The sequence below is a fragment of the Filicampus tigris genome, chromosome 18, assembly GCF_054856515.1.
Source record: "Filicampus tigris isolate MCC_2025a chromosome 18, RoL_Ftig_1.0, whole genome shotgun sequence".
Lineage (NCBI taxonomy): Eukaryota > Metazoa > Chordata > Actinopteri > Syngnathiformes > Syngnathidae > Filicampus > Filicampus tigris.
The window spans coordinates 6,644,715-6,660,878 of NC_141234.1; the positions used below are offsets into that span (position 1 = coordinate 6,644,715).

The window sequence follows — 16,164 nt, forward strand, 5'->3', positions numbered from 1 at the left end:
TGTCAGTATTTTATCAGGACTTGAAATGATATTTACAACCAATCAGTGCCTGCTAGAGCAAGAGAGCAGAGACGACTTTGACTGCATGTGTGAAATATAAATTGTATGGATGCAAAGAAACATTTAATATCCGTACACTTTTTTTTTCAATTAAATTATTTATTTGATTGTATCAAATAAAGAATCAAATATTAAAATGATTATTTATTATAAACTTTTCAAGCAAGTAGTAGAAGGCTGGCTTGGACTGGTGGCGGTCAAGCAAGCAAAAAAAGGTTAGCTTTGATTGGCGGACGTTGATTGGTGGGCATGACGTCAGGCTTGCAGTTCAATTGGAAACAGGTGTGCATCAAGGGATTTAAAGTGCAGTGCGGAGGTCCAGCAACATGGCGACTGACCGCATGGCCTGTTTGCAGTTAAAGTGGGCAAATAGTATGTAATAGTGTTCAATAGTAAAAACTGTTTAAATTCACAAATTGTTTCCTATAGTGGTAAAATTAGTAATATTATCCACATCTTAAACTAATATTGGAGTAACTCTAGTAGTTAAAGTTGATGATCGAAAACCATTTACAATGATAGACATGCCTATAGGCAATTACTATTTGGTCCCAGACAGACGATAAAAGGCAATAAACAGATCACACTTTTAGTCAAACACATACAAATCTACAGTTTTCCGAAAGCCCGATACTAATTATCTGTGATTAAAGCTGCTGTAGTAAAAGCACAAAATGGATGCATTATGCAATAAAAACTTTTATTACACTGTTGTATCTGTTTAGTTGGCACAGATTAAGTAGTTCTCTCTGTACATTACATAGTATACACTTCTAAATGACAGAATTGAATAAATACATGGTTCTCACAGTGAAGTTACACATTCTATTTTTACATTCTTTTAAATGAAGGATTTTCCTGTTAAGGGCTGACAACACCTCTTTTCACACATGCGGAATGGAAAACTGCCCAAGGTGCCCATAATGAATACTAAATTATCCTCAATTTACACTAATGCTCACGACAAACATGAAAGCGGGGTACTGTAAAGGGCAATCCCATTTGGGGATTAATTTAGAAACTTCACAAACATTATCAAAGTAAATGTAATACACAGTGGAACCTCCAAAGACGCATTGACTTTTTTCCAGCTCGTTTTAAAACTCAGCTTGGACCCCAGCACTTGGTTAGCCATTTCACCCAATCTGGGTTACTTAAGCATGCGGGTTACAACAGTGACAAAGAGGGACTGGAGGAGTCACAGAAAGTTGGCGTGAGGAACATACCGGGAAATTGAGAAAATAGATTATATTTTGTTAAAGCGTTGGCCGTTTGGGAACTATTCTGGTCCTTGAGAGGATCACTGATTCCAGTCCGCCGGAAAATAACACCGCGCAGTCATCTACTTGTTGGCGGCACAAAAAACTCAGACGGCTGAGGTTGGTTGGCGGTGGTTGTTTAAAGGCTAATGTGCAGATGTGCGCTGGGTGGGGGGGGGGGGGGGGAATGGATTTTCTTGCGCCGGCTGGAGGTTGACTCAAGGGGGTCAATAAAGTGCACTTGCCGTCAAAACGGTGCAAAGGCTAAACGTACGCAACTTCAATACTTGTCTATCAATGCGGGGGAATAGGCAGCGATCCAAATGCGGCATGTAAATTTAATCGACAACATGGAGAAAAAAAAAAAAAAAAGACAAGACTGAGAATCAAAAAGATGGACCAATATTTTTGGACACTGAAAAAAATTGAATAAAATATATTAGCTACAGTATAACAGCTTCCACTCTACATTTATGGGTGTGTGTTGATGAGGTGGATTGGGATTAAGGTCAGGGCACTCAAGTTCATCCACATCAAACCAATTCTTTGTGGATCTTTCGTGCAAATGTTTTGTTTTTTCATAATGTCTATTTAATGCATCTGAATTGAATCTCGACAGAAGTTGACAGTGTGTCGCCTACAAAACACAAACATTTTAAGTTAAATTACACACAGGTTAAGGATGTAATTATACTAAAATGGATACATTTATTTTATAAAGTTTCATGGTTGGGTACACCATTTGATTTAGCTTTGTTCATGTTAGCATATTGCCTTATATACGTGAAAGTAAACCTATACTATTATCTCTTGCTGACATCTGATCAGTAATATATATTGATCGATAACAATTAAGGTGGTAAATAGATGACTCGTAATTATGGGAATATAGGTAAAAAGTTAAAGCCTTAATTTTTAGAGATTTACTATCGCAATATGATAAGATTTTCTTACGGTATGGTTGTTACTCTACGAGACTACGACCAGATTGTAATGACAGATTTTACACTGTGGGGAAAAATAATTGTTTTCTTCTAAGGGGATATCTTGCCTTTGGAAATATGTCTTTAAGACACCAGTTCTGGAGATTTGATTTCGAATTCAAATACTAAAGGATTTAGAAAATGTAGTAATATATCAGAATTAAAGTAAACCGGTCTTCATACCAAGTAGACATTTCTAATATCTGACGCTAGCCCAGAATGATACATTCTTGCTCCCGATAATGGTCAAATTGGATTAATGCTGTTTGACAGGTATGATTGAAGCTACATAAAAACACCGTTCAGCATTATTACCAGATTTCTTCGAGATCTTGCTTTTAATGACAATAGGTGACCAAATGAAGTGGCTACTCGGATGGCAACGGCTTGTGGCTGAGGGGTTAGTGATAAGGCAAGCATCTATGCTGGATAGATGTTACGTATTTAGGTTACAATTTGCATGGCTACTAGTCAAACTCACACTGGGTGAGCACTTTAAACAGTCACTAACACGCATCGCTAACCATCCGAACAAAGACTCACCTCGTTCCTGACGAGGGTAAGTACATCGGAGTAGATTATACATTGTTGGCAGTAAAAATACACCAAAGCACCATTATTTGAAGTAGTCAAGTCCTGCCACCAGGAAGAACTTCTCCAGAAAAAGTTCAGAGTCCAAGACGGCAATGTGGGCGGCTCGGCCAATCAGCGTGTTGGCCGTGTTGGGCAGAGCGTGGAAAACGTTTTGACGGATTAACCGGCAATCTTTGGCCTCCGCGAGAGGCTGCAGAAGGTTGTTGATCATCTCCGTGTATATGGGGCCTGGTTGGGAAGAAATAAAGATGAACATTAGGGCCTGACCGATTAATCTACTGGCTGATATTAGCTAATTTTGAGATGGATGGGAGAGAGGGGGCTGAAGAAAAGTGGATTTTGCTGATTGATTTTTTTTTTGTCCCCCCCCCATTACTACACAAGACAATGACAATCAAGCGCACACAAAACTCATATTGGCAGGGCCCCAATTTAAATATTCTAACAGTTCAGGCTAAAGTGATTTGGTTACCAAAGGTTAATATTTCACAACTTCTGATATTTATTTAAGTGCACTGTATCTTGAGATGTTTCTATTGCTTTGTCCCTCTCTTACAGCTATATAAATAAACCAAAATATTAACTTAAATCTCTCTCTGATCGACCATTATCATTTACGGGCAGAATTCAACACACCTAAAGCTGCGGCCGTGACTATGTTTACCTGTGGTTTTGTCTTTGAGAGCAGTCTTGCACATCTCGATTCGGGCAGAGTGGAAAGGAACGTAACGGTCCTGCGGAGACGCCACCAGCACTACATTCTTGAAGAACTGGAGCCCTGACGGAAATAAAATGAAAACAAAATTTGAAAGAGACTGCAGTGTGTGTGTGTGTGTGTAAGAGGGCAAAGGAGTCATTTTACTGTAAATGGCAAAGCACAATCCCAAAGTGCAATGACAGGCGAGACAATAAAAAAAGCTTTTTTCTTTTTGGTCTGCTGTCAGTGAGTGCTTTTAAAAGCGTGCTCCGGTGTGTTTTCAGTGACAGGATGTCAGACTCGTGCCATTCTGCTCAGTGTGCGCTTTTGACAAAAAGCATTTCCGTGATTATCCTCATTCGAGCCCGCGCGACAAACGACCGGGTTGTTGCAGTCGCGCAGCGGGGAGGCCACTCGCATTCAGAAACATGACACAAAATAGGATTATTGAATATAAGACTTTTTTTTTTTTTTTTTTTTGGCTAAATGACATCTTGGCGGTTTTCCTACCTGGTTTCTGACTCAGGAGATAAAGGAAGGTTTTCCGCGGATCCATATTGTCTCTGAAGGTCAGCTGCAGCAAGGATCCCGATTTCTTCAGCTTCTGCATTATCCACAGACCTTCGTACACACAAACACTCAGAACTGTGAAACTTTGCCTCAAAACGGAGGCGCGCAGCTATTCTTCAAGTAGATAAATGTTGTGCAGCACAAAATGTTCACACGCCAGGTACAAGTAGACCGTCTGCAGTATTAACTGAAAGGCTTGGAAAGTCAAGATAATTATCAGAAGACATTTTCAATAATTCACATCTGAGGATCATTCATTTTAATTATGGACAATTATGGACTTGACTATTCTTGTAGTAAGGAGAGCAGGGCCCTTTCGGAATGCCGGCTTTGTAGGTAAGCACGTTTGATTTTGTTTAATAGGCGACAAGCACTTGGACATTATAGTCCTATCTAGTTTGTGTTTTACCACGATTTCATATTACTAAATGAATTGAGTTTGGTCATTACATTTGGGGACCTCATAGGGTCACAGCCCTACATCTTATAGCTTGAATGTGTTGTGATTCATAGGTTTGTTTTTTCTATTTAATGTACCGGTCAAGCTTTTGAAGCAACATAACCACATTGCTTAATGTTTTCTGAAGCTGACAAACTCAAAATAGTGACTGGGTTCTATTCCGATTTCCTTTATATTTTTCATTGCGCCACTTTATTGCCGATGAGCTGTAAGACTTGTGTGGCTTGCATACCGGCCTGATTAGAAAAAAATGCCTCAAAGAAGACAAAGCAGCCTCACCTGTGCTGACGAGTGTGCTGTTGTTGTACAGCGTGCCCAAGTGCGGGCCGGACAGCGAGAGGAACGTGTGCAGTCTGGGCAAATAACAGCGGAAACGAGGTCTCGTCAGCACCGAACGGATGATGACGTTCCCCAGAGAGTGTCCGATGAAGCTGTCGGAGTGAGAAAAATATCTTATTCTAGACTGCTTGGAGTGTGGCAGGGTCCTATTAAAGGAACTTAATTAGCTTGTTAAATGTTTCTGTGTCCTCAAAGACTATTTATTTATGCTTGCATAAAGGACATAGTGGAAGAATTCATTGCGGTGGATGAGACTAAGTCACAGAGTTTTATTACTCTGCTGTTGCCGCTACCGCACCCCAAATCCCTCATCGCCACGCCGACTCCTCCTCATCCGTCCTTGCCTTTTGCCTTACATGCACTCGACTCTCCGGAGAGTGCGCCGTTGAGTGAGAACTCTTCTCCCTGGTGTTTAGGGCAATTAAGCGGTTTAATTGCCCTAAACTGCAGTCAATCAAGTATACGTTGCAAACATTTTGGCTATGAATGATAAGAGCTTTACATCTATTCTGAGTTCATTACCAATGTGGACTTTGCCGGGGCCAGTAAATTATCATGGGGAGGATGACTTTGGTTGGAATTTTGCTGCCCTCTATTGACATTAAGGGAAAGTACGGTACGGTGTGACTCATAGAAAAGATACTCATTTTGTGTCACCGTGTGACCTATATCCATAGACAGTCATTTTGTTATTCTAAATCAGTATTTCGATTTACATTCAATATCTAAATAGCTCTAGTGCAGCTGTACTTTCATTTTTGGCCAGTGTCCTTCCATGAGATGAAAACTGACCTTATCCTTCCTATGGTGAGATTGTACAACTGGATGTGCTGAATGATCTCATCCAGCAATCTGTCCGTCATGGTGTCAAAATCAGCAAACGTGTCGGTCTGCAAAGAATAGTCATTTTCAATAAAGATTTTAATTAACGGCTTTGAAAGTTTTTCGTTTTGGATACAATTAATGTACCTGGTTTCTTTCAGACATGAGAAAGTCCAACCGGGATCCTGGCAGGCCCAACTCAATAAACGTCTTCACCAGGCGAAGGTCTGCGCTGTTTCCTGGAAGCAAAGATCCAATTATAGCGCACAACGTCTGAATCTGTTATTTTGACATGCGGATATGAAAGAGTCCGTCCCACTGTACCCTCACGCGTCCAGCCTTCATAATAGAACTCACCATCTAACCCGTGCACGCACACCACAAGGTGTATGCCGTCGTCAAACTCCTCGTCGTCCTCCTCGGGGGGGAAGTAGGGCAGGTCCGATGCCAGCCGAGGGAGGTCGCTGTAAAGGCCGCCCTGGAAACTCATCCCTTTAAACAGCTCCTCTTTGGCTTTGAAGAAACTGGACATGTGCGTACAAGCAAATTAACTCATAATAGGATGCATCACGACTATCTTACAACTGGAACACACTACAGCTTTTGGTATACCTATAAGTGAAAGTGACTACTGAGTGTGTTAACGTATCAAAAAACAAACCTCAGCATACGTTTGTTGGCCTCCCGGTCCGTGCCGAGATGGTTGGTTAACGTCGAGGGGACGATACCAAACGAGCCTAGGGGCTGATTGGTAATGGGTGAGGTTGTTTGGCGAGTGGACATGCCGCTCATAGATGGAGAGTCTCTTAGAACAGAGGAAAAGGGCAGACAGGTGGGCGCGCAGGACACCGACATGTTCACCACCTCCACCATCTTCTTATTGACGAAGGCCAAGCCCGAGCTGGGCACCTTCGAAGGTTTTGTCCGATCATCCGCCGTTTCGTTCTCACCGGGTGACATCCCCTTGCGGTCGGCGAGTGACGTGACCTCATCGCTTGTCGGCCTCGTGAGGTCGCAGCTTTGTGAGGATCGGGAAGAATCGAGCGCTCTGTATTCCTGGTCATGAAATTCGGTCCGGTGGAGACTTTGGCTCTCGTCGACATTGATGACACTCTGCTGGTCCGTTGCGCTTTGATGAGCGCTTGGCTCATGTCCGCCGCTGCGGGGAAATGCTTCCAAAGCTGCAAGATGCACATCCTCCACAGAGACACTTACCCCGCTAATGTGAGGATTTACATTCTCCGAGTGGCAGTTCATAGCAGACTCGCCCCTTGGCGCCGAGCTGGGTTTGTAGGTCTCTAAAACGTTGTGTGCGTGATTTGACATTTCAGAACTGACCGTCCATTCGGTGCTGTTGTTTGTCATTGAACTTGTGTCTAAAACCGATGAGTCCGACCGGTCGGAGTTCAAAGAAAAATGGGTTTGATCGGAATGCTGGTGTCGGACTAAACCGCTCGAAGCGTGCGCATCCTGAATTTGGGGCGGGCCGTCTTCCTCATTATCGTCCGGGCTACTGATTTGCGGCGCGGACATGGATTTGGTTAGTTTACCGCCGTGGCTCTGCTCCCGTTCGTCCTCATAAGGCAAGGAACTTATCGACGTCAATGAGGCCTGGATACCTCCGCTCGGAATGCTACCGTTGCTCTCCATCCGCAGGCCCTCCAAAGAGCTGCGAAGCACCGGGTGGCGAAACACTTTCTGCCGCGGAATCTCCCGCTCGCTGGAGAAATCCAAAGTCGGTCCGCCCCGCAGCGCGGTTTCAACGGGCCACGCCACGGAGCTTGGCTCGCTCTCGATACCCGAGTCTGAAATGACCGATGACGAGCGCTTTATGATCTTAGAGATCACCGGACCTCCTCGATGGGGCGCCTCCTTCCCGAGACCGCCGGGAGAGGAAGATAAAATGGAATGCGCAGAGACCACGGGGGTGCTAACTCGAGCATCCTCACTTTCCTCATCCATGAACTGACTTAATGGCGCGGACGTATCAAACTCATTGTCCTCACTCTTTGGACTCTTGTCCTTTGAGACATCGTAATGGTCGATGTGATCTTCTGGAACAAGATGCTCATTCCCCTCTTTAATTTCCTGCATTTGAAAAGAATCGAGATCTGCAGATTTTCCCAGGCCTGAATTATCGGTTTCCTCAACTGATGAGATGTCCTTTGACTCCTGCGGATCTGCTACCGGTGCCTCTATTCTTTCCTCCGATGGAATAGTGCCCTGAGAATGTATGCGGTTGCTCTGCTTTCCTATGAGCGACACATAGGTGGTCAAATCCATGCAGTCGTCACTATCGGAAGGATCCCTCGATACTTCAAAGCGTTTGGCTCTCTGACCGCTCGGATGAGTCCCGTTAGCGGCCGCGAGAGCGCCGGAGTCTGTTTGATTGTCGGACGCTGCGACAACCGGCGTGTGGGGTACCCGCTCTGCAAAGACAAAAGCGTAACAGTTCTAGAGCAAATAGTTTATCTCCAAACACGTTTGATTTACCTTTTGGAGAAAACTCTGCATATCTGTCCTCAAAGATGATGGGAAGGCTGTTCCAATCCCCATCAATGTCCAGGCACTCGACAGGTAAAGGAGGCATTTTGGCCAAGTAGTCTGAACACCGCACTTCTGCGGCAATCTGGCCTTGTCTGCTCATTCTGGAGCATGAAAATAACCATTTCATAAAGGGGTTCATCCAAATGTGTTTATCTGGTTGCTATACTCACAGCTCCTCTTGAAATACCAGTGATGTCTCTTTTGGGTGATCTGTAAAGAAGTATGCCTCTGAAAACCTCCTCACCTTTGAGAGACAAAATATACCATTAGGATCAGACTGCAGTTAAAATGTCGCAAGTTGCTATTATAATGACAAATGGAAACCTTTCAAAAGTCTTCCGTTAGCGGGTGATCATTGCCTCCTGTCCTTGTCCAATTTATAAATGCTTCGTAGTCTAAACTCAGGCACTGTGACAACATATCGCCGGCGGGACAGGATTCCTGGTGTATTTTTACCTCCCCAAATAATTACAGAATATGTGATAATTGAAATTCCACTGAAGTGTGAAGCCTTGTCAACATCCCACCACCGGGGCAGAATCACCCCACGGAGAGAAAGACCAAACAAGCTTTTGTATTCATTTTAAATGAACCGGGTGATGACACAGCAGTTGCTGTATATATAATGGTTGGTGACAAAACTAGATTGAAGGTGTGCAAGTCTATTACATTTGTATTTTCTATTTGTTGTTCTGTTTGTTAACAGCATTTGTGTTTGCGGTATCATAGGATGACTAAAAAGTGCATAAACATGCATATGGAAAAATAAAGAAAAATAAAAGAGCAACAAAAATACAAATATATATATTTTTATCCTGTTTTGGTGGCTCTCACCCTGAGCGTGTGGTGCTCCTGAGCCAAGTAAGACAGGACTTGGGGGTTGAGCACAGCCGCCTCCAGGAAGCAACTCCACAGGGCCGTCAGCTGTGTGCAGAGGTGGCCTACGTCCCTGCCAATCTGCTCGGCCACCTTCTCGCGGCCCGCCTGCAACTGGCGTCGACAGTGAGCAGGTTGTCTTATTCTCATGTATGTTCACGGCATAACCTCAATATGCCTGACGCGTTTTATGTGGTTCAACAGTGATTTTTTTTCTGTCACACCCTTCTAATGCGCACCATGGGTCAAAAATGACCCACATACCTTGTTTTTAATTACGACAGATCATTATTTCCATTTTACGTTTCATACGTTTTGAACAATAATTGATTTTTCATTACCAAAACGAAGTTTACACACATGGGTAAAAAATAACCCATTCTTACAAGTGTGATTTAAATTTCCATGACTCAATACTATAATAATATTTTGTTTCAAATCACTTCAGCTGTGACTGGGGCCAAATACTCATGTATTTAATATTTGTAACATGTTTATTGGTCATTTTGTCACCTACTGTACCTACGATAACGCGGCTATTGAACAGAACTGCATCTGTGGTTTTATAAAAAAAAAAAAAAAACACTCCACAAGACATCACTACAAAAATTACAGTCTCTATTTTTCAGGTTTCACAAATTATCACAAAATATTTCTGCTCCATGCACACAAGCCTGGCACACTGGGAAAACCAGCTGCTAACTGTTCTGTCTTTGGAATCCCGGCAGATTGCGCATCTCTTCCTCTTTTGTTGGCTCTACTATCTGATGTCCTCTTATGTGGCTGTGTTTTTTTTTAAACCAAATCCTCCCATTGCCTCAATAATATGCTCAGTTTTGGACTTTGGCCATGCCCTCCATGCACCTCTTCATTTGCCCAGCTCCTTGATGTCTGTCCGGCGTACGTGGTTCACACCGCCCGCAGAATCAGGGTGTCATGCTATGAAATTGGTGTAGGCACTGAGGGAGGCATCAGCCAAATTTATTGTATTGTAAAGTGCTTCGTTACAGTCCTAGCTTTTATGAAATGCACTATATAAATAAAATTGTATTGTAGATGGATGTGGGTCATTTCTGAGCCATGCGTCTAAACTTGACGTCCAAATACAAAAGATGTGCTTGTTCATAATGTGAGAAAGGACCAATAGAAATGATTATTTGTGATAAACAAAAACAAGATATTTCATGCATACTTGGCATAGTAATTGATAAAATACATTTTATGTCAAAGATATATAACCGAAACACTAAGCAACACATGCATTCAACAGAAAATGAATATGGGCCATTTTTGACCCATGTTAGAGGGGGAGTGAATCAAACGTGTTTTTTATTCTAAAAGAAAAAAAATAAATCAAGGATCTATGATGATTAAAGTCAATTGAGGAATACCATGAACATTGAATGCTGAAATTAATTCATTGCGAAGATATAGAAAATTAAAACTCAGCCGGGGCACTTTTGACCCATGTTGTGCATCAAAGGGTTAAGCAGCAGGCACAACAGTATATTTTTTCAGCAATGTGTCGGACTAATCAATTGACTGTTCTTTTTTACATGTACGTTTATATCAAAATTTCAAGACTTTGTTTTTGTCGGGAAAAAATGAGTGCATTATTCGGTTCTGCAGCAAAAATTGATTTAAAACCAACCATTTAACATGCATGGATTACTCTTTTTTTTCTATTTTGTCAATCAATGCATTTGAGTTGGATATGTTAAACATACTGTACATACCTGTACTTCTATTGCAAGCTGATTTAGAATCTCTTCGACAGGCAGGACTTCTTGGATAAAGCAAGCAGTGTAAAGTAGAAGAGCAGAAATTAGTGCAATAAGTTCAATCAAATTTTATGACATACACTAGTTACAAAGTCATAGCAAAATACTTGGTAAGATCAACCCAGTCAAGAAAGGAGACTCAAGTATAAAGAAAACAATTCCATTTGAAACAGATTATAATGTACATTATACATATACACATACAGCATGTACATATACACATACAGTATATATGTATACATATATACATACATACACATACGCACGCGCCTCAAATAGACCTTTTAGACTTATTTTGAACTTGTGTGTGGAACACTCACCTGTGTCCACTGGCATCTGCTGTAGCTGCGGGACCTCCTTCATCAGCGCAGTGCAGTAGCTGCTGAGACCACCATGCGCGGACAACAGGAGGCGACAGAGTCTTCTATGCCAAGCGTGGGCTCTCTGCAGGCAGTCCTCACTGGGCACATAAAAGCTCCCCTGGGGAGAGAAGAGCCAAACACGGAAATGTCAGCCGCTATAGAGGTCAGTGGTCGCCTCTCTGAAAAAGGCCCTACCTCAATAACCCCCATGTACACACACTTGAACTTGAGAGCCGCCACTGGAACAGTTGTGACGGATGCTGGTTGACCTTGTGTTAAAGTGGGCCTTGTTGCGCATTGGCAAACTCACTACAATATAAGAATTCCCAGGCAGATGTCTCCCCATTAAAGAACCAAATATAAGAACTATCCGTTTATGTACCGTATATAACCTCGGCAAACAGCCAAGGCTATTCTGGCCATGGTCAAATTCCTGATACATTATGATCATCCGATCATACTCTATCAACAGAACTGGTTAGCCTTGACCAAAGGCTACCGGTGCCCCACTTCATGCTGCTAAAATTGACCGCTTTCCACAGTGAGAATATTTTTGCCCTCCCGAGTTAAATATATATATAACATGTCTGGAGTATCTGTGGACATACTATAATTTACCCCAGGCAAGTTAAGTCTCTGGCCCTATCATCATACCTGTGTGTGCTCTGTAATCGCAGCTGTGCAGTAATAGAAAACCAGAAAGGAACACCTGTAAGTTTACTTTCATAATTCTCTTCACCTATAAGGAGGCTGCGAGGCTGTAGAGTGACAGGTGAAAAAATAGCTATTTTTGGTTTGAACTAGTCCTTACGCTAAAAACAGTTTTTCTCTGTACTGACAAAAGTTGGTGTCACGCCACTTTTTTTTTTTTTTTACTTTCATGTCTTATAGAGAAGCCCAAATGTGCAATAATGTCACGTATGTGTATCAATTAATCACTGACTATTATTTTTCCACAGTCAATTAAGAAAATACAGTCAAAAACCTATCGCAAGTAGGAAGCTGCTTTTCAACCAAAACGCTGATATTTCATCTTTTAAAATCTTTAACAACCTCAAAGTTCACAAGTTTGAAGCTTTTTTTCCTGCAGCGACATGATACGTGGCGCTTGTGAGCCGAACTCATTACTGGGATCAAAAGACGACATCTCACCACCACCCCTCCCTCCTCATGGTCCTGGTCTATAGCCAGAGCTTATTAAAGTGGCCAGCCAGGGGTGGGAATAAAAGCAGGAGGCGGCAAATGGGGCGCTCATTAAGATTTACATTGGAGACGATAACGTCTAAAAGGAACCAGAGATGAGAGTTGAAAAACCGAAACCGTAGGGATTAATAAAGTGGTCAATTTGTATATTCGTGGACCACATTTTGGGTCGAGAGAAAAAAAAAAATACTATATTGAAAGTACATGCAGTACTAAAAGGACAACCGGGACCCTCCCATGCTGGTATCATAATAGGTCACCTCAGAGTTGCTAGCTAATGTTATGTTTACACTATGTTCTGGAGAACTAAACATAACAGGAGAAAATAGGGCATATTGAAACTTAGAGGGGGGTCGTCGGGGGATGAGAAGCATGTGCATTATCTCCACCTACAGCTCTTCTCAAGATAAGTCATGCATTGCATGTTTTGGTTCAAGAGATGGATTAACGAATTAGCTGGTGTCAGAAAATTACAAAATCAAACTTTTTTGGAGTGATGTGTCTCGACCAGACCGTCATCGCCGACATGGCATCGGTGAGCCGGGGGCATCTACGTGAACGGAGATAACGTGACCTTATGCTTTACTTCCTGCGCCATACCTCGGAGATGATGGGCGTGCAGTACCCTGCTGCCAACACAAGGTTTTCCATAGAGATCGCAGCTGGGTCATTGGAGCTCTCCGGTGAACCTTTTCCCAGCCAAGAGCCTTTTCCTGTGCGAGCAAAGCTGTACGAGGAGGACGCATGCTCAAATACAGAATGTATAGGGAAAAACTATACTCAGTTAACTTCAAATTTTGAAGGCTTAATGTTCCCCTGATATTGTACAGTAGCTTGGTGAACGGCTGATTAGGCCCATACAAGAAGACTACATCAGACCGGCGTGCTTTGTTTAATTTTAAAGCCGTGCAAATGCGGGATTGCCGCCTTTTCTCTACCTCATCAGCGGCTGATGTAAGGCAACCAGTGAGGCGTGGATGGACACAGAAATGACAGACAGGTGGAAGTAGTCAAACATGACAGGAACATGATGGTGCAAGCCTCTCTGAGGGTGGAAGTGAAGGTTGAGGGTGCGGCTGCTGATCAGCGGGACGGAGACTATGTCGGCCAGCCTGTGAAAGTAGGGCCATAAATGATAAATGCAAGAAAACAGTCACACGTGAGTTTTTTTGTTTTCTATCGTCACAATCGGCGCGGCGACACCTACTGTTGCTCATTGTCGGTGAAGTGGAGATCCAGCTTCAACTGGAAGTCCACCTCGCTGAGGGTCTCTTCAAGCTGCAAAGAGAAAAACACTCAGAGAGGGCAGACCTCTGCCAAGGCATGAGCAACCATCCCATGGGAAATGGCCACAATGTAGAGAAGGCGGCGCATTTTCATCTCAATTCCAAAATATTTGGAATTCCAAGGTAACCTGATCTGATGAGATTTGAGGAAGATTTTTTTTTCTGCCATTCATTGGAAATACAGTATACCTATATTATTTGGTCAGAACTAATTTATGTCCAAACTAGTGGGAAAAGGCACTAGGCTCCTTCTTGTTTGGTAGCTTAGCAACCGGTGCCAAATACGGGCATTGTTGTGCCCTGCTTCCATCGACCTTGCGCCTCGAAAACCAAGTGCGATGTGTCAGCCCTTTAAGAGCAGTAAGAAGACGTGACAATTGCTTTTCCTCATGTGTTGTACATTTTCAAAATGATTTAAGATGTTAAAATCACTATGGGGGAACACAACATAGCAATGTAGCTAGCTATATATTACCAATGTTGTCGAATTGATTTTACAATTATGCGACTGGTCTATAATTCACTGAATGGTTGAGGTCCTGAATACATGAAAGAAATAATTGAATAAATACCAAGCAGGGCTCTGAGGTCTGCAGAATCAGGTAATTTAGTGGAGTCTAGAGTTCAAATCAAACATGGTGAATCCACATTTAGCATTTATGCTGCACGCAAATAAAATGACCTTACAGATGTGAAGTTAGCCTGAAATGTAAATGCTTTTAAACCAGGCTAAATTCGATGCCCTTGCCAAGCAAGTGAATTAATGTGCCGTAGAATCAAAGGTGCCCAACCTAGTACAAAAACAAAACGGCATGAAAGCGAAACAGACAAACTAATGGAGTCTTTTGAAGGTTGAAAGTAAAGCGGCCGTGTTGATAGATTCACACGGCGGCGGAGATGAGTGCATCCCTGCTGCCTCCCACGCAACAGTAAACACAGTCATCTTTGCTCGTCTGTATCGATGGCGCCATTGATTGGGCGCAGATCGCGCCTACCCGAATAGGGGGAAACGAGGGGCTATTTTTGTCCGCGCTATCTCCGGATATGAGCGGCAGATACCCTCCAGAAGGTTAATGCGCCGGGAGCCTTCGGGAGCACTCCCTGCTGACACCCGTCATGTCTTTATGCTCCTCTGTCTCTCATAAAAAGTATACTTTTATGCAGATTTATGTCCCTCACATTCCATCATTTGTAATTCAACCGGTGCAGCCATGTTTATGAACAACATCTACCATGCTCATTGGAAAACAAATTATTAGTTACAATCTGGACATCCCTGCTGCTGATACGGTTTTGTGTGTGTCACCTTCAGGCTGACGCAGAATGTTCAATGATGCTTGTGAGGAAATGATGCACAAAGTTAGAGTTGTAAATGAACGCAGCAACATGAATCACAATATAAATGATTGATGGTCAGCCTAACCAGATGCACAAAATAATGACATCATAGCAAGCAGATGACATTTTTAATTTGAGGGCGAAAATTTCAGAGGTTTACAAAGTCAATCTAATTCATTCGTTGGAAATTCACTCACACTGAAGGATATAATAAATAAATAATAAATTTATATGAACAGGTTAACCAAAAACCAATATGGCAATGACACATTTATGGACATTGCATAATCAGTTAAAAATCAGCATGCCCTGATCTGACCATGGGACCAGCTGGAGAGCATCTGCCATTCAGACAGGGCCAACCATGGGGGAGACCAGCCCACATTATGCTTACATTTTGAAGACAGTATAAATGTGAGGGCTGGATGTTAGAGTGTGCCCCTTTTCTGCCCTCGCCCGTCTCGGGTGAGAGCGTTCGCGAGAATGGAAAAGCTGCCTAGATCTGATCATTGTATGATGCCTGAACTTCAGAGATGGAAAGGAAAAGAGACGAGCTAATTCAATCGACTTGTGTCTTTATTTACATTGGATACCTTCTTGAAATATAAAAACACGTATTGAGTAAGTATTTCTATAAATTGCTAATTGGGCTTATGCTCTAGAGACCTGCAAAACATTCCAACAACACCTATAGGTGATTCTATGCAACTTCCACTAACAACTAGTGTTGTTCCGATGCCATTTTTTGGCCCCGATAACGATTCCAAAACCCAGCTGTGCTGTATCGGCCAATGCCGATACTGTACCAATATCAGAATTTAAAAAAAAGAAAAAAAATATATGTGTGCATTTTTTTTCTTGTAATTCTAAAGAACTGCATACTCACTTGGATGTAAAACCATTGCTATCATGGCTTGGTCAGACTTAAAAACCTTTGTGAAACTGGAAAAATAAGAAATAATATACACGAGGTATCTTTGAGAGAGA

The 16,164-nt window shown here is 42.5% G+C and overlaps 1 protein-coding gene across 5 annotated transcripts in view; it reads right to left on the reverse strand.

Moving 5' to 3' along the window:
- Positions 1-743: 743 nt before the first annotated feature.
- The window catches only part of fam135b (family with sequence similarity 135 member B), a 28,585-nt gene continuing 13,164 nt past the window's right edge, over positions 744-16,164 (reverse strand). For 4 of the 5 annotated variants that reach the window (XM_086014383.1, XM_086014382.1, XM_086014380.1 and 1 more), the window contains 16 exons: positions 13,761-13,831; positions 13,492-13,665; positions 13,154-13,280; positions 11,309-11,468; positions 10,944-10,993; positions 9,166-9,321; positions 8,502-8,575; positions 8,278-8,432; positions 6,446-8,213; positions 6,142-6,308; positions 5,932-6,023; positions 5,755-5,852; positions 4,903-5,054; positions 4,104-4,214; positions 3,561-3,674; positions 744-3,124 (listed from right to left, as the gene is read on the reverse strand). In XM_086014383.1, the coding sequence (XP_085870509.1) occupies positions 2,919-3,124; positions 3,561-3,674; positions 4,104-4,214; positions 4,903-5,054; positions 5,755-5,852; positions 5,932-6,023; positions 6,142-6,308; positions 6,446-8,213; positions 8,278-8,432; positions 8,502-8,575; positions 9,166-9,321; positions 10,944-10,993; positions 11,309-11,468; positions 13,154-13,280; positions 13,492-13,665; positions 13,761-13,831 (3,675 nt within the window). In that variant the 3' untranslated portion in view covers positions 744-2,918. The remainder of the gene's footprint in view (positions 3,125-3,560; positions 3,675-4,103; positions 4,215-4,902; positions 5,055-5,754; positions 5,853-5,931; positions 6,024-6,141; positions 6,309-6,445; positions 8,214-8,277; positions 8,433-8,501; positions 8,576-9,165; positions 9,322-10,943; positions 10,994-11,308; positions 11,469-13,153; positions 13,281-13,491; positions 13,666-13,760; positions 13,832-16,164) is intronic. The other variant, XM_086014381.1, reaches the window with a different exon arrangement.